General features: G+C 40.2%; 2 protein-coding genes and 1 long non-coding RNA gene across 3 annotated transcripts; 2 read left to right on the plus strand and 1 right to left on the minus strand.

The window, feature by feature from the left end:
* The first annotated feature begins 700 nt into the window (after nt 1-700).
* Nucleotides 701-3,262, plus strand: LOC135649426 (cyclin-D1-2-like). The gene is made up of 6 exons (XM_065167751.1): nt 701-1,146; nt 1,256-1,342; nt 1,728-1,823; nt 1,899-2,100; nt 2,184-2,314; nt 2,399-3,262. Exons 1-6 carry the CDS (start codon nt 946-948, stop codon nt 2,579-2,581), a joined length of 900 nt encoding a protein of 299 aa, XP_065023823.1. The 5' UTR covers nt 701-945; the 3' UTR covers nt 2,582-3,262.
* An 8,052-nt stretch (nt 3,263-11,314) lies between these two features.
* Nucleotides 11,315-17,522, plus strand: LOC135649229 (uncharacterized). The gene is made up of 4 exons (XR_010501198.1): nt 11,315-11,690; nt 11,775-13,701; nt 13,826-16,510; nt 17,250-17,522. It is a non-coding gene; the product is annotated as an uncharacterized LOC135649229 (long non-coding RNA).
* Nucleotides 12,996-14,188, minus strand: LOC135649228 (uncharacterized). The gene is made up of 3 exons (XM_065167420.1): nt 13,933-14,188; nt 13,675-13,817; nt 12,996-13,342 (listed from the first exon to the last, which is right to left on the minus strand). The coding sequence occupies exons 1-3, from the start codon at nt 14,186-14,188 to the stop codon at nt 13,238-13,240; spliced, it is 504 nt and encodes a 167-aa protein (XP_065023492.1). The 3' UTR covers nt 12,996-13,237.
* Nucleotides 17,523-18,412: the final 890 nt, after the last annotated feature.

Genomic DNA, 18,412 nt, shown 5'->3' on the forward strand with positions numbered 1-18,412 from the left:
TCCCAAAAGTTTTCACACAAGGAAGAAATTTACTGTGTCCCTTCTCAAAGCTCAAGTCAAAGAAAGAATAAAAGACCAAATATTTAATAAGACAAGATATGCTCTGTATATTTCTCACTATGCTATTCCTTGCTACAACAGAAGTACCTCATCCATCCATGGATGAAGTTGGCATAAATCCCTACAATACTGGACACATGGATAGTCCTCAATGACAATATTGTCTTATTTTTGCCCACATCAGGTCAAAAAAATACCACTGAATGAATGATGTTTTCAGATCACAATATTCCCCTGAATCTCTAATTAATTTATTTTCTTTTTAAAATCTTTTTCTTTGTCTATTTTAATTTTTAATTTTATTATTATTTTTAAAAAAAATAATTAATTAATTATTAATTTTGGTTCAGTTCGGACCGTCAAACTATTAACCTGACCTGTGACTGGTTCTATTCCCATGCAAACAGCAGCACGGTGGAGTCTCTTACAAGGCAAGAAGAAGAGTAGGAACACACACGGAAAAAGGAAAGAAGAAGAGTAGAACCACCGAGCTAGCTGACACCCAAGTAAATGAAAAGGGGCACTACAGACAAGATAATACAAACACACACATTCTGCCTCCTGCAAGCAAAAGATTTAGACCGGATCATGGTAAACTACAAGGAAAAAGACTGAGAGCTGACAAGGAGGGAAGATCAAAAGGGAGCTACAAGAAAAGCAAGCACAAACACACAAACCCCTTCTCTCTATATAATTACACGAGCCTTACACTGAAACGTAGCGGTAGTATCCCTCGCTCTCAGCTCCCAGTCCATATACTACTCCTCGCCACCACCTCGACAGTACCCACACTGTCTCTCTTCACTCTTTCCTTCCTCTCTACCGGGTTCTGGTGCTCCGCGGTGATGGGAAGACAATGAGGACCGGGTGCCTTCTCCCGCTGTCATGCCGCCCTCCCCCTCCGACTCCTCCGCCTCCTCCTGCTTCGACCTCCTCTGCGGCGAGGACGTCGGAGAGCTCGCCTCGTTCGGCGACGGCCAGCCGATCGCCGGCTTCGTAGGAGGCGAGGGGGCGGCAGCCCGCTCGGCCGGGCCCGACTCGCTCGACCCCGTCGCCCGCCGTGACGCCGTCGCGTGGATCCTCAAGGTCAACTCCCCCGGCGCACTCTAGAATTGTCTCATACGCTTCTGCTAACCTGCGCCGGTCTTCCCCTTCCCTTCCCCCATCTTAACGGACGTTTGGTTGCTTTTCGTAGGTTCGCGCTTACCACCGTTTCCGTCCGCTGACGGCGTGCCTCGCCGTCAACTACGTGGATCGCTTCCTCTCTTCTCACCGCTTACCGGTAATCGACCGATGTCCCTTGTCTGAGCTCTTCTCCGTCTGATTCTGATCGGACGGGCCGCTGTCTCTTCTCGGTTAGCATAGTAATACTCGTATTTTACACTAAGATCCCTCGGCTTGTAGCTATTAGCACAGAAATCCCCTTGCTCAAGAAACCAGCAAACCTTAATGCTGAGTTCTTTGTACAAATGGATGCTATCGTCCAAACTTTGACCTCCTTCTAATATCATGACATTGCATCAGAATGTTAAATGCAATGCTCTGTGAAGCGATGGATGGAATTTGCTGCATGCAGTCTTGAGAAGATGATGACTTGTGTGTGGCCTCGCATTGCTTGTTACATGTTAGGATTTATGGGTAATCTCATGCTGGTTCTACCAATGCAGCAAAATGGATGGGCACTGCAGCTTCTGTCAGTGGCCTGCCTCTCACTGGCTGCAAAGATGGAGGAGACAGTGGTGCCATCCCTGTTGGACTTGCAGGTAACCGAGCTGAAGAAACTAGTGACTACTGTTCCACCAAACATGCATGCATTAAGGCCTGAGTTGATTGGTTAGGTTGAGGATGCCAAGTTCATCTTCGATCCTCACACAGTGCTTCGCATGGAGCTTCTTGTGCTCGCCGCACTGGATTGGAGGCTTCGATCTGTGACGCCTCTCAGTTTTGTCGATTTCTTTGCCCACAAGATCGATCCATGCGGTAGAACAGCCAGGTTGCTGGTTTTGCAGGCCACACAAGTCATATTAGCAGCAATGCATGGTAATCTTCAGTTCTTGTCGTGGGTATTATATCTCAATGTTAGAGATCTGCGGTGCTTGAATCTGAATCATGTGCTGCAACAGAGGTTGACTTCCTAAGTCACTGCCCACCAGCACTTGCTGCAGCTGCCATGATCTGTGCAGCTGATGAAACACAGGATCGGACCTTTGTTAATCCTGCAACCGCAGCATCATGGTGTGTTGGGCTAACTGAGGTAACTCATGAAGACATATTGATCTGTTGTTTTTGTTCTTAGTATCACCATCATCATCATCATCATCATATGCTGTTGTTGCAGGAGGGAATTGGCAATTGCTGTCGACTGATGCGACAGGTTGCTGTGGATCAAAGGCTGAGGAAGTCTCCAATGATCCTGTCGCAGCACAGAGTGACCAGTCCAGTTAAAAGGGAGTCAGGCATCTCATCTTCCTCCTCAGCTCCACCCACCAAAAGGAGGAAGCTCAACAGCAACTGCAATTGAGTGGCTGATGAAAAGAGACCTTGCTACAAATAAAAGGATGGGCCTTGGGGAATAAGAAGAGGAGTGGGCATGACACTTGTTGGCTTTGCAGATTTCTCAGCATCATAAACAAGAGGTTGGTTTGATTCCACAAAATGTGCAGATTAGTATATTGTGTGTGTATGTCTAGTGAGTTAGGCACTCTGGATAATGTGTTTTTTCCTTTCCTTTTTGCTATTGAGTAAGCCATGATGGCATTAGAGTTGCAGAGTCCCAAGGGAGGGGGGTCTGCTGCCATTGTTGATGTATTGGTTTGTGAGGACTCTGAGGAGTACTTGGTTTCTTTCATGGCCAGTGTAAAATGATGAGGGTTGGAATTCAAGGAGGGAAGCCAGTAAATGGTGAGAGAGAAAGAGAGAGAGAGAGAGAGTCCAGATCTCATGTTGCTGGTCAAACTGCTGCCTCAACCTCATCTCTTCTTTTTGTTCTTGTGTGGAGGTTTTGTTCCTTGAGCTGTGTGATCGTGAGTGTCATGCATGTGTTTTTGAGCATGCTTGTCAGCCTGAAGAGGGTGGCAGTCACTGAAGCTTCAGGCTGCATCCCGGAGATGGTGATGCAAATATTTGTGTCTGTATAAAGGCCAATTGAAGGCTGTCTATTCTGAACAATCTGCAATACAAAACCTGATATTTCTATTGTTAATTCCAAATTCCTTATTTACAGATCTCATTGTACTCGGCAATGAGGATCTGTCATGAAATAGAAAGAGCTTCAAATGAACAATCACTGCTTTGGATGAATGTGCAGATCAAAAGGCATTTTATTTTATGATGGAAAAAAGGGTATGAAACTAAAAGATTCTGAATGCAAAATATAAATAACATAATATGATATGTTTTCTGGGCACATTAAACACCATCAAACACATCAAATGCTCCTGTGGGAACTCTGAAACACATGAATAGTTATCTTTCAGCAGTTCTTACTGCTAACATGTGGTGTGATGGTCTCCTCTTTCTCTTTGTAAAGGTAGATTATATTATAGTCTAATTTATTTTCATTTCAATCTTTGATTCATTACTTAATGAAAGTTGATCCTAATCCCACATTGAAATTTTAGATCAGATGAGTCCAAGTCAAATTATTATTCAAGATTAATATATTTTAAGTCGCGGATCAAACCTACTCTTTAGATTGTGAGACATTTCAAACATCTGCACCCATCTGTTCATGCAGAAGTCAACAAAAAGCATGAAAAGGAGGAAAAATATCAGCAACCCTCGCCATACTCCTTCCTCCCTCCTCTACATGTTCTTGACAAGGACATGATTGAAGCTGACGTATAAACAAAACCCCTGCAGCTCCTCTAAAAGATAGAGGTTTATGTGGGAATTAGATGGCACAGAAGGGTTGGCATCTGTGTGGGGGACACTGATGCAATACGTGGAGGAGAAGAGGAGCGAAATGATGGAGAGGACAGAGGCATGATGAGACTCGGTCGGAATGCGTCCAACCAGCACAGCTCAGGCCGTCGGGTACGGTCCCGAGCATCGTTGCTTGTTCCCTGCGCTGCTGCTAACGAACTTGTAGACGATGCTAATGGGATGCATCTCCTCCACAAAACAACACCCAACAGCTGCACGCTGATTGGGTCCGTGGTCTTTCTTGTGAAACCTCTGCCACCGGGACCGTTCATTCATTGCACAACTCATGTTCTACAGTTCCAGGATGCATGATAGTTTTGCTTGGGGATGTCTCAACTCCATGAACACCGCATGCTAATACCAGGGTTTATACCAAGAAGATGTATTAGTATCTAAATTGATCATCGATCCATCTACGTCACTATTGAGGATTGGATCTTCGAGGGGGTCAGATGCTTAGCCAAGTTAAACCCCTCGCGGCGTGAGCATCATCTACAAACTCCGACTAGTTAGGCTTCTCTTTTTGCATCATAATGTCTTGGAAGTTCTTAGAATTTGTTATGAAATGTGAGATTTTTCCGAAGAACAATAAATGGATCATGTAAAAGAGGTCTTGTTTTCTCCTTTTTTGACTTAATTTTCTCGCATGATAAGCACCATTATCGGAGGAGTATGCTTATATACATGTGGATTGCGTCAGAGTTACAGCTAGAGAATCTTTCCAGGCTTCTCTTTCTGCATCATGAATGATGTTGAACATGTTGGAAGTACTTGACTTTGTTCTAGAGATTGGATCATGCAAAAGAACTCATGTTTTCTCAAATGACAAGTCGTATATGCAAGAGTGAAGTACAAATCTTGGAGGGGGAGGTATGCTCATACCCATGTAGATTGTATCAGGGTTTTTATGAAGGAATCTCTCGTGGCTTCTCTTTCTGCATCATGAATGATATTGAACATCTTGAAACCTTTTAGACTTTGCTCTGAATTATAGGACTTGGACCATCTGAAAGAATTCTTGTTTTCTCCTTTGAGCTTGACCTGTTTTCTCAAATGACAAAAATGACATGCAAGAGTGAATTCTACTATTTGGGAGAGGTATGATCATCATATACATGTAGATTGTCATACATGAATGATGTTGAACATCTTGAAATCTGTTAAACTCTGTTCTGAAAAGTAGGATTTTTCCTGAACAATAGACAGTGGGGAAAGGAAGCTGCAGGTGGATCATGTGAAAAAAGCTCTTGTTGTTCTCCTATGATCTTGATTTGTTGTGTGGTTCTATTTGTTTCCATCTCTCACTCTCTCACTACATGTTCATTATTGGTCCTTTTGAGATCTTGCATCCTCACTTTACATAATGAGTTTGCGAAAATTGTCGGTTTGTAAAGATAAAGAACCAACACAGTTTTCACTGTGTTAGATTCTGAAGTACAACTATCAAGCAATGTGCTTCCCAGCTCAAAGTCTAACTGGAGAATATGCTCCACCATCCATGTTCTTTTCCTCCTCTATGAAATCTATCACCTCCAATCCCCTCCACTTTTTTTACCCCCTAAAGATGACAGATCAATGCTCTTTTCCTAGAGTAATGTTCTTCTGATTCATTTAGGCAATTGGAATTTTTATTTTTTCCATATGGTAGATCAAAATGTTTTTCTTCCGAGAAGTTTAGAAGTCATCTAAGATCCATCTTCCTTTAATTTAAACAAAAAAAATGTCATTTTGATTAGTTAATTCACAGGGCTCGAATCGAAAATAGATTATGCTCAGAATCTTTTCAGGAAGGTTAATTATGAGTCTTTTGTTCCTAAGATCTTAATATGAGGCCCTGAACATTGAAGAACAGATTAAGTATAGATCATAAATCTACAAACAGATTTTTAATGTGTAAAAGAAATATATATAGCCACTATTTCTAAGATCTAAGCAGTAGGAAAAGGTATGACATAATAAACAAAAACTAGCTGTTGGTGTCTTCATGCCGTGTCCCGAGAGTTAGTACGGCTTGGTTCGGTCCCCGATTGTGTGAGGGTGTCCACATGGATGTGTGAGGCAGCGATGGAAGGATGAGGTCGGGTTGGGATTGACGCCTCCTTGGCTAACCCAAGGTGAGACTTGAGCTCTCGCTTCAATGCTGCCTTCCTGCACAAAAGGTCAATGTCACGAGGGGAATCCTCAACTCGACCTCTTTGAAGCTCAAGTTAGATCGAGGTGAGTTTTAGGGTCTTTTTTTCTCTCTACCCCCTATGCTAACCAGGGGATCATTACTTATACCTGTCGCTGGGCATCGGCCGTATTGTCACGGACTTAGCTGGTTTTGCCTAAGTCGTGCGGCACCATTGCGTGTCCGTTCGCAAAGGTCAACCTCCCCGAAGCCTCCCATGGTCCCTTAGGTCCCACAAAAGAGAGAACATGACCGAGAAAAGGTCTCACTCGGGATCCACAAGCAAACATCTCCGAAAAACACTTTATAGACAATGCAAATTACAAACAGACTTTACAAGCTCTGAACAGTTGCACAACAAAGGGTAAAATAGTCCATTACAGACCGAGAATCTCTCGCACGTGTCCACATGACACAACCTTTATTTACAAGCCTAAAGAGGCCACCAACCCAACTAAAATGGAACTATTAAGCCTTCGGTCGTCCCCCTACATGCTGTACAAAGCATGAACATACCAAAAGACACGGACATACATAAGCATTACATCAAACACCCTGTTTAGAAATTTATCTGTGACAGTATGTTGGTCGTTAATGGCCACCTATGCCCCGGGCGACCAGCTCGCACGCTTTGGACAGCGTGGGTCGGCCCGCATGGCTTTGTGCCGAGCGATGCTGTCTTGTACGACCCCAAGCAGCATAGGCATGGCTACACGTCATTATCAAGCCTGTCACATCATCTCGAGCTCGTATCACATGCATGCGCCTCGTCGGCTTCGAGGCGCCATATCGGCTCTAAGGTGCCGACTCCGAGGTGGCTACCAGCTGTTGTCGGGTGGGCGGTACTAGAATATTCCCAATCACTAGCATCCCCAAGTATGTTGAAGGACTAATGTAAATCTATTGAAGGAAATAGAATGAACAAAAGAGAAGCAGAATTCAAACACATGGTCTTCTTCAGCACCATGTTAAATCTTCTCTTGTCAATCATCCAAAATCTTAATTAGCTAATAGTTGTGTTGTGATTTAATTAAGAATCAGACATAGGATTTTACATTTCATTACAACTTTTAGCTACTATTCAGCTTAAATTGTTAGAAAAGGCCCCAAAAAAATTACAAAAGTTGTAACATATGAATTATTTGTTTCATATTGAGGAGCATTACTAAATGCCATAAGCCTCCATCAATGTCACTCATAATTCCTGCATGAACTTTGGCAGAAGAGCAGCATACATTTCATGCGTTGCTATATATTAGATAGCACAAAGTGTCAATTTTGGATTCATTTTGATAACAATGGGGGCACACCATCATACACAAGTATTTTCACTTTATAGTGTGAAGGTAGGTGAAGATCAAAGTCTTTTCATGCTTAGAAGTCAGGAAAAAAATCATGCACCATAATAATGTCTGAGCCTACAGACTCCTCTCATCATCAAGAATTCAATTTAGTAAATGTAAAAGAATTCAATGTTATGACATATGCCTGAAATTTACTGGAAAGTTGTAGTGGTGCCTCAAGCAAGCTAAAAAGTAGAGAAATTAGAGGAATTACCCTGAAAATAGATAACCATAAAGTAGTCAAGAGGATAATGATGATGATCCAATTACTATAAAGAAATCACTCTATGAGTTCAATTCTGTATGTAATTACAATTGTGCAAGCAGATATATGCCATTGAATTAGGACTAACTTAGCATAGTAAATAATCTTGTTTTCTCTGTGGACATAAATATTTAAGGAGTGTGTATAGATTTTATATTGATTTTTTTTTTATTTTGTTGATTTTCTAGACTTTTTATTGAGGTCTTCTCCCTCACCAATTAGGTGGTTCTGTTTAAGAACATCATGAACAAACTCCCTCCTAACAAAATTCATGATAAATTCCAGCAGTTAAAACTGGAAAATGTGGAAGCTTCTCTTGTTTCAAAGCTGAATGTGCTATGGTGGACAAACTCACACATGCATGGCATGTTTTCAAGTGAGAGAAAGATCTGCAGATGCAGTTCTTTTCTCCATCTCCCACCTGGGGTGCACCAGGGCTTGCTTTCCATCTTCCCCTGCTTTTTAGCACTCTCTTTTGTCCATGCAAGGAATCCCATGAATAAGCCTAAAAGCCAAAGACTCTTTACCACCCACACCCTTACCACCTTTCTTTCCCAAAGGATTCTTAGCCAAAGGTGGTCATAATTTTATAAAGAGAGCTTCACCTTTTATTCCTTCTCTTTTGGTGCAGGAACTATCTACCTCATGGTGTTGCTACAGGACCTTATATAATGGAGTCACAAAAGTCAGCATTTTGACACAAGTTATGTCGATATATGGTGATCCCTCCATGTGATTGGAGGCAGCAAAAGTTTTGAATCTGCAAGCACTATTCGGCAAAGGGGAAGATGACTGATCACTCTCTAAGTGTTTTCTTATGAATGCATCCACCCTTGAATTCTCCGAACTAAACTCATTCTTAAATTCTTTACTGACTTAAGCATCGAAGAGTTACACAGGATACGAAGAGTCTATTTCTAGATGTTTCTAAGGGACTTCCGATTTTAGACGCAATAATATTTAAAAAATAGATTAAGTTTATGCGGAGTTGACAATCATTTCTGAAACTTGAATATTAAAAATTCCTAAATATTTTAAACTCTAGATAATTAAATTACCAAATTAAACTTGGATTTATCATATGCATAATTTTGCCAGTGACTCCTTTTCACAAACCCATGACCAAAATCTACATGTTCTTTTTGGGCTTCACAGTGCAGAAAATAAAGTTTACAGAGATGCCATATTGTCAGCTTACTTCTGCATTAGAAAGAATGAAGGCAAGGTCCTGTGTTTAATCATCAGGAGCCATCATCTACTTGTGCCATGATCTGGTCCTCCCTTTCTACTTTTCCTCCTTTTCTTTCCTGCCATCATGGTATGCAAATGAAGAAGACACTTTGATGGCTGTGGGGAATGACAAGGTTCAGAGAAGTGGTAGATGACACATATAACTTCATTGTTAGCAAAGGAAGGGGGGGGGGCTGGGGGGGACTCCAAAAGAAAAGCAATTGCATCATGTGGACTTTGTTCCCACAAAGCAGATATTCCAAATGATGGTAAAAGGCCATGTAAAGTAGCCTGGATCAAGATTTCTACAGGAAAATAGTAGATCAAAAAGATGATTCTTCTTTATGATAAAAAAAAAAGCTAATGACTTGTTTCTTGATGCAAACATTAGCAGCTTTCTAGCTTGCCCTGACAATGAGAGATCATAAAACTTCCTGAGCAGAAGAATCACAATCAGTAGCAAAAGGGATTAACAATCAAACACAAGTTAGAAAAACCGATATAAGATTTATGAGATTCAGCACTCCCTATCAAAATTGATGGAGTTTTTTTTTTTATCCTATTTCTCAACCTCTCTAGATTAAATCATAACCTATTTTTCAAGCACTTGTAATTTCTAAGAATTTTTTACTTAATACAGAATTCTTTACATACATGGACTCCCTGATACTCGTCGAATCCAACCGGAAATACTAATTGGATCTGATATATTATAACATAAAGTTTGATAAGAAAATGGATTAACAGTCTTATGATAGCATAATATGTCCTCACGAATTTTATCAAGTTTCTCATCCATGTACTCAATAATTGTGTCTTGCTATTTATATATATCCTTGGATCGATAGAACTGTATTGAGAGCTGCCTGATGCATGCTGATCTCATGCTCTGTCATCTCTGACTGCAAGTTTCACGCATTCTTTGGATCTTGTTTGAAGCAGTAGCAGCTATAAGTATGAAGACATATGATTCTGCAATGAGCAACCCTGAAAACAATGGCAACCTGCACACCATGCTAGCATCAGGCTGTCATCTCTGACTGCAAACTTTAATGCATTCCTTGGCTCCATGATTGAAGCAGCAGCAGCAGCTTAGTGTGGAGTCATATGATTCCACAATGAGTCACTCTGCAAACAGTGGCAACCTGCACGCAGTGCTGGCAGGGAGGAGGACAGTAGGATTGATAGATTGACTTGCAATGGGTTTTAGTCTCCACACAGCACTCAATTAGCATCACATGCATTAACTTGACAGCCATCAAGAAAGATGGCACAACAAGCTGTGGCATCCATCACAATTCCACTGAACTGGCAATCATCAACACAGGAAAGAGTTGCTGATTCTGACTTTACATGAATCATACTGATTTGTGATGACTCCCTGGGCCTGTATTGGGCTAAAAATCTTTGTGATAAAGCAATGGAGAGATTGAATCACAATATACATAGTGTCAAAACTAGTGGTGATTATGGTTCCCAAATCGTCGGTTTCGGTTCTATTATATTAGGAACCGCAATCGTTCCAAGCGGTTCCAATTCCAAAAAAATAAATTATTCTATTAATATTTGATCTCAAGTCATTAGGCTTTAAATATAAAATATCAACCACTATATTTTTTTATTTTATTTTTATATTTAATCGAGTTGAAACTATTGATTCTGGTTTCAGTTCCTCTTAGACCAATTCAATTACTATTTGAATTGAACTATGGTCATCAATTAACTGTCTCATGTGATTGTATCCTAACTAGTCCATAAATTTGCTTCATGAGAGATGCTAGCAGTAGCACAAGTAAAAGAATGAGTTACTAACCCATTCTACCATTAGGTTACTTGGCCCAAGGAAGAAGAATGAAACCCATTCTACCTTGTTTATTTTTATTAAAATATATTTTTATTACATTAAATGGTATATATGACGCTTACACGCATACTTGAATCTAAAAACTATTATTTTGTATAATAATATACTAACCAACTCGAATGTCTCAATAGAGATAAATTGATTCTTGCATTACAATTATAGATCCAATAAAAAAAGTCTAACAATCTATTTATTGTATTGTATTATATATTTATTTTTTTAGTAACGATCTAAGTCTTATATAATTTGAATTCGATCGCAAATCTTAATTTCTAATTTAAATTTAATTATATAAATTTTGATTTAAATTTAAGAGGTTCGAATATATAGTCGCGTCATTAATTATTTTATTTTAAATTTTTTTTCTTAAAACAGGTGGAATAGAATAACCCTGTTAAAATATAATGATCATATATCGGACACATTTGACACCTATTTAAAGCTATTATTACCTTCACACCGAAAAAAAAAAAAAAAAAAGAGTTCGATCAAATACTTTATTTTTATCCTTTATTTGATATTAAAAGTATATTGATTTTTCCTTATAATTAAATAGTTTTTATAAATATTATATATTTGATTCCATCTATAAATCTAATTTCTTTCGTATGAGTATTTTGTAGCTCGGATCGGGCTCGGGTTTATGCACGAGTTGACCCAACCCGCCCGAGTTAGCACAGCGGTAACTCCCAACAAGCCTTCGTACCTTCTCCGGTGTCACAATTAGGAACCGCACTGATGCGTCTCCTTCCTCCTCCGGTCCCCATCTCCCCGGGCCAATGGCAGCATCCGGTCTACGCCTACCCCGACCCCCTCCCTCAATTCGCCACAGCCGTAATCATTTCTCTTCCGTCTTGATCTCTGTTTGGTTTGGTATTGCTTGTGATTGTTCATGTTTCTGGATATTAACCTTTGCAGGAGACGCGGAAATTCGAGGGCGAGTTCCGGAAGACGCTTGCCAAGAGTAAGGAGATAGTCGGCGACGACGTCGACGCCGTCTTTAATTTTGTGCATTTGGCTACGAGGGCATTGGTTGGTCGATCTCCTTGTTATCAAGGTACGATAGCTCGTAACAATTTCTCGTCTGTTGATTGGCTGGTTAAGAGTACTGATCCAACCTGGGGAATTGAAATCGAAAATGATAGCAAGGTTGGGTTCGCAATTCTTTCGATCAAGAAAAGGTTTGTTTAGATGAACTGTGACAACTTGAAATGTTATAAATTAGTTAAAAATCAGTTCTTTTTACTCCGTTAAATATGTTTACCATATTGGTAAGGATTTGATGCTCAATGGACTCATTAATTGTTGTTCCAACTTCCAACTTATGTTATATCCATCGAAAATAGTAGGATCATAGATTGTAACAAGCTTTTCTTTATCTTCGTTTATAACTTTGGCTGCTCTCCATGCTAATCATCCATGTTTAGGATCAAGACATGGTAATCTCCATGCTAACCTATTCCTTTTTCTTATTCTTCTAAATTTTCAGAAACGTTATAGTGGAACTATAAGGAGCATATGGTGTGAAGCTAAATTATCATGAAAAGGGTTTGAATCATTTTATGTCCTTAATAAGATTTAGATGCTCATTATTCATTCTTTATCTAGTACACAACTGATATGTCCTTGCCTTTGCAATATAAGATTGTTTAAGGAGATACCAAATCTACCTCATTATCAAACTTATAACAATGTTTTTATGGTGCATTGTAATCTAGATATTCAACAACTTATGTCACAAGGAGTACAGTGGTCCTGGGACACTGTTGGTGGGAAATGTTCCTTCAACTAAAGGAGAAGAGACTTCCCGGAGCTCCTATAGCAGCAAGTGTGGCTCTTCTGTGGGCACAAAGCTATGTAGGCCAGGGCAGGGAGATCTAGACTTCCCAACAGTCTCAGTGACCATTGTTCATTCATATAATTTATTAGGTCTTCTGACAACAGAGTGATAGCTTCACTGTAAAATATGACTAGTTTCAGGTTATATATAGAGTAAATGTACGTAGATGTTTTCTAAGATGTTTCACTTGCTCTCCTGTCTTTTTTACTCATGTGACTGTTTGCTTCAAATTCAACTAAATTGAAATCCTGAATCAGCAAGGAAAGCTAGTGTCATTAACTTTGCAATTTCTTGTTCCATAAGCTCTAGATCATGATGATATGTATCTTTGTTTCTGACTCTTGTTGATTACACGATGGACTGTTATTCAAATGTATACTTCCTCTACAAGGAGACTCTTTTAAGTTTTTCCTTATGGTAGTACCCTCAATTTTTCATGATTTGCATCCATAACCAATATCACACTAACCACATGAACCTCATCTCATGCCTGAGATGACTTGTCTTTTTGTTGTGACAACAGGGTAAGAGAATTGCACAATTAGCTTCCCATCTCTGAGATGCTCTGAAGCGAAGGACGCCATTGCCTGCCTCTCACTGCCATCTGTGTGCTGCTTTTTTGTCTATCACTCCCCTGCTTTGTTGCCTGTATCATCTCATAAACACACAGCAGTGAGAACACATCCAAACAGCTGACTGACAGTAAAAGTCCCTTAAATCTCCTGCGTTTTATTCAGATTATTATGAAGTGACTTTATAGCATTCTTACAATTGTCAAACAGCAGGTAGTAAATGGGTGACTTGGGTTTTAGTTGTTCAGGTGACTGTAGAACTTTGTGTGGTATTTTTCTGTTCAATATATTATTACAAAAAATGCTGTTTGACTGACAGTAAAATCCATAGCAGTTCATGTAGTATGATGTTCATGGATCGCTAGCCATTTGAAGGATGACTTGCAGCAAATACAGTAGAATGTACCTGATGTCTACTTCTTGTATCCTCCAGGTTTGTCTCACCATCCTGATCTTTTGTTCTATGCTCTTGTTGCTGTTTTCTAATCAGTTCAGCCTGGCTCTTCCTTATCTTCTCATATTTCCTTTGCCTCAGAGCCTTTGTAACTTCTGAACAGAAATGTCCACGAAAAGCTCGACGTTAGCCAGCATCAGAAAATCTAAACAAAGTGATCAGGAATTACTAGTCTGAGATGGACTTGCAGAAGGAAGAACAGATTCGGACCCTGGGAGGTGATCAGCCGGTAGACTTGGCCGAGCAAGAGCATATCCTTGGGCTTGAGCAGCTTTACGCGGGTAAACCGGACGCTGCTGCCATCCTTCTTCTCCTCGGAGACGTAGAGGCTGACAAGGGCAACATGGTAGCCTGGGTTGGTCTTCATGACGTCGGCAGCACTCGTCGGCCAGTACAGCCTCTCCACCCTCCCCCCAGGGTGTTGGATCACCACGGTCGCCACCTCCGATGCCTGGCAGTTTCCCATCCTCCTCTCCTTACCTATTTTCTTTCTCTGATACTGTTTGGTGTATGATGACTAATATATATACAGCAGTGGGAGAGGGAAGGAGTGTCGAAGAGAAGAAAGCAGCATTCAACCAACTGCAGCTGCTGCCATTTTGCGTTTGGCCTTATTTAACGTGATGGAAGGGAGGTAAGGCTCTCAAACACTGATATTATACCATAATGTATCCTGCACTTGGTGTGTTAATATATTGCAGGGATAGAGATAGAGAGAGGGGGCCAATGGGAGCACACTTCCTCGGTTGATGGGCTATCTTCCACGTGGCATGATGTCGATGAGTGGTGGGTTGGGAAATAGCATATGGCAGGCGTGGTCTACGTTGCAGGCCATGGATGTGGATGAGGGAGACGTCATCATCTATTGCATGCAGCAGCTGCTGCAACACCAACACCACCAAGGAGCCTGAGATTCTTCATGTCATGAGCGTGGTCCGGGGGATGTGAAGGGCCACATTACCAACAAGAAGGTAAGACGCTGAATCACTGATAGAGAAGTAACCTCTCGTTGCTTTGTTCATCTCACCAGCTCATATGGAGTGAGTGAGACCTGGGGAACCAAAGCTACCACCTTTCTGCGATGGTTGCTCATTGCTACCTGAAGATGGCTTATCTTTTTGGTGCTGGCTCAGAGAGTCAGGTAACGGTCAGCAGCAGTTGCTGCCGTCTCTGTGTTTCACTAATATAGTATTGCTTAAAGATGTGGTTTTCAGTTCATGAAGCTTTCATTCTGATGCTGTTGAAGAAAATGTTCCAAGGTAACCCACCTTGTTTTGTGTGTGCATTGCATCTGCTTTAGGTGATTGTGGCATGAAATCAGTGATCATAGTCAATGTCCAAAAGTAGGGTCTATTGATTACTGCACCGCTTGCACCTGGATTTCATTAGTGTATCCAAAGCATCTTCATTTGTTTAGTCGCCATAGTTCTATACATAAACATGCTTCCATGTTCGTTTCTGAAATAGTTAGCTTATGTGCATCAGACAAATAACTTTAAACAAGTACTTTGGACGGTCACCATTATTATTATTATTATTATTATTATTATTATTATTATTCTTTTCAGCACACCCTTCTGCCATATATATTAAACAGTACCACCACCACCTTATCTAAGTGCCATAAATCTGGTGGTGGTTGTGTGGTGGTATGTGAATACTTTAACCCTATCGTACTGTGTATCAGAACAGGGACTACTCACCAGACAGTTTGGATGTTTGCAGGGGAACCCCATAAGAAGTTAGAAGGTATGACACTCTTAAAATACTAGGTTTTTGGACTGATGCATACATGTAAAGAATGGGTTATCTAAGTTTCTCTTCCTTCAAAGCAGTCCTCCCCAGTGTCAAGATCCCCCTTCATTTGGTCCACATGCCCACTACGTGCCATTAAGAGGCCATGTGGAGTGTCGGATTTCTCACACAGACCTATCTCTTCTTATTCAAACAAAAACCAAGAGGAGATGATGACCTAAGGTACCTACCTCTTCTTCTGAATTCCACTAATTTAGCTATCTAGATATCAGGATTAAAATATCTTAAGCATATGAAAGTTGCTTTGCTGAACTACAAGCAAGCTGGTGATCTTTCTGGACCCTCCTTTTGTCATGCATGTCCTGTTGGCAGAATACAGTCAGGTGCCATTTGTCATCTTTTGAAGAATATAATTCAGACCATGCTTAGATACACTTCTGGTTGGCTCCACATCTTACATTCAGTACTCAATCTGATGCCTTTGGATCAAGCGACTCAAGTCCCTGAAAACTTCTCACTAGAGGATATGGATTATCCTTGAAATGTAGTATTTCTCAGCACAGTTATACTACGGTTTGGAAGAGTACAAAGACATCACCATTAAAAATTAGGCAAACTTGGATTTCCAATAGGCAAATATGAAATGTTCTCACTACACCAATATTATTTGCTTTCTTAGATTAAATGCAACACAAGAACCAACTGTGCCATGTTTCAGATAATGGCTTTTTGTTGAGATGGACCCTTCAGGCCTTCATTCTCTGAGACAGTAGTAGCAATGCCTGTCCACAACCCTCTCCCTTTCTCGTCTCCTTGTCTGGGTTTCTTTGACCGAGACAAGACTCATGATTTCGGACAGGACTCATGATTTCGGTGCTCCATAATGCATTCATTTCAGTAAGTAGTGGTACTTTGTGCACTTTGAAGCTCCATTATTGCAGGCTTGCAGCTACCACCACAAAGATTTCCAGTGCAAGAGCTGGACTTTTGGAATGCAGAAAGCTTTAAAACTTGTTATCAACTACTTGAAAAGGTAAACACAGCATCCATTAAACTTTTCCAGATCTCTCATTAGGAGCAACACTAATTTTTTTGGTTTAATTTGTCGTAATCTGACTGACTACATGATTAAAATAGTTGGACCACAGACAACAGTACCATTCACTGTTCTGGTTGATAAATCAACTTCATTTCTACATCACTAAATTCCATCCACATTCTCATACATGAAAATGACGAAGATTTGGAATGAAAGACAACTGCAAGAACACATAACAGATGAAGATTAGCTTGTCAACCTTTGGAATTGATTCCATTATGTTTGGGTTCATGCAGTAAATGGTTTCAAACATGTAAATTTCTATGTTGTGTTTCTCTTTGTTACCTCACAGCACCTGTAACCTGCTGAATGATGAACTTAGGGAGCACCATCTGTAAAATGTCAATTAATGGATCATTTATTTCTAAATGTCAGATGAATTAGTTTGTTCTTCCTTTTTTCTGTGATTGCTTGAGACTAAAAAATGAATCATAAAAGAAACAAAATAATCATGGTCTGACATTAATGCTAAACCTTCCCTCAATCCAGATTTTTCTACTTTTGACCAAAAGCATTAAGGCACAAGGTTGTTCAGCTGACACCAAAGTGCAACAAATAATGGAACTTATTCTGACAAGTTTATGATGCTTGGACATTCCTTTTGTGTAAACACTCAACTACTTGAAAGATTGCTGTGAGCTAGAGGTTAATGGAAAGAATTGTTTCCATCCAGGAATTAGGTAAATCTGAAGAACAAATCAGGTTCTCAGCCTTCAGCTGAAGCTTAATCAAAGTCAAACCACTTGACAACATAATCAACTCCAAAAGAACAGCTATGGGCCCTGGCACAAAGGTTTGGCAGGATCTGATACCCTTGACCCCATATTTGTGGACTTGATCTTGATATCACAATTGAGCTGCTCAAAAGTTTGTTTTGAACTCAAGTTGTGTTAGGTCACATTGATGCAACATAAACTTAAAAATGCAATTTTATGGTCAACAGGAGAGGCTATGTTTGTATGTAGACATGCTTTTCTCTATGTTCACCATTTGTCACTAATACAATTGCCAGACTAGTGGAAGAACACAAGTTGAAGAATTAAAGCAATCACAAAAAGACAGTTCCATGGCAGCCCAGCAGCACAAATGTTGGATTCCTCAGCTGGCTTAGATCTGACAGCCTGCAAAAACATGCCTAAACATCATCAGTAATCTACATGTCAATAAAAGGCATCATGTTCTTCTTTATGGGACATATTGATTAAGAACATACAAGTAATGAATCCTCTATGCAAAGAAAAATAGGGACAGAGGAAAACTATAATCAACAGGACAAAAAGAATTGTCCACAGGAGAACATAACTCAGACTTCAGACCATCAGCATGTAGACTTAAAGCAGCTTTCAAGTAAATGGATGTCAGAACAAGTGCAAACTATGATCACTGGCCTGCTTGGAAGCAATGAGATGATGCACAATTCATGTACATGTTGAAAGATAACATGGCAAAAGCTTGAAACCTTTGCTTGGTGTTGAAGGCAAATTCCCAAAACAGGACAGCTGACAAGACAGCTCTACTCCATCTTACACGCCCTATCATGTTCGAAATGAGGATTCCTTGCAACATGCGATACTATGTCACATGCTATGCTTATGTGACATGCTTTATCAGAAATTATCTGTGTTTTTGGGTTATTTTTCTCAATCGCTTAAATGCAACGTAATATGTTTAAAATCTAATTATTCATGCATATCATTATCATCATCTTGGCATAGTCAAACACCTAATGGCGCATAGTAAACAAAGAAGCATTACTATAGTAAACAAAGAAGCATTACTCTAATAGTAGGATGAGTTCATGCCCCAATAATAAATATAGAGAACTCATATTATACT

Source organism: Musa acuminata, chromosome BXJ3-9 (genome assembly GCF_036884655.1).
Source record: "Musa acuminata AAA Group cultivar baxijiao chromosome BXJ3-9, Cavendish_Baxijiao_AAA, whole genome shotgun sequence".
Classification (NCBI taxonomy): domain Eukaryota; kingdom Viridiplantae; phylum Streptophyta; class Magnoliopsida; order Zingiberales; family Musaceae; genus Musa; species Musa acuminata.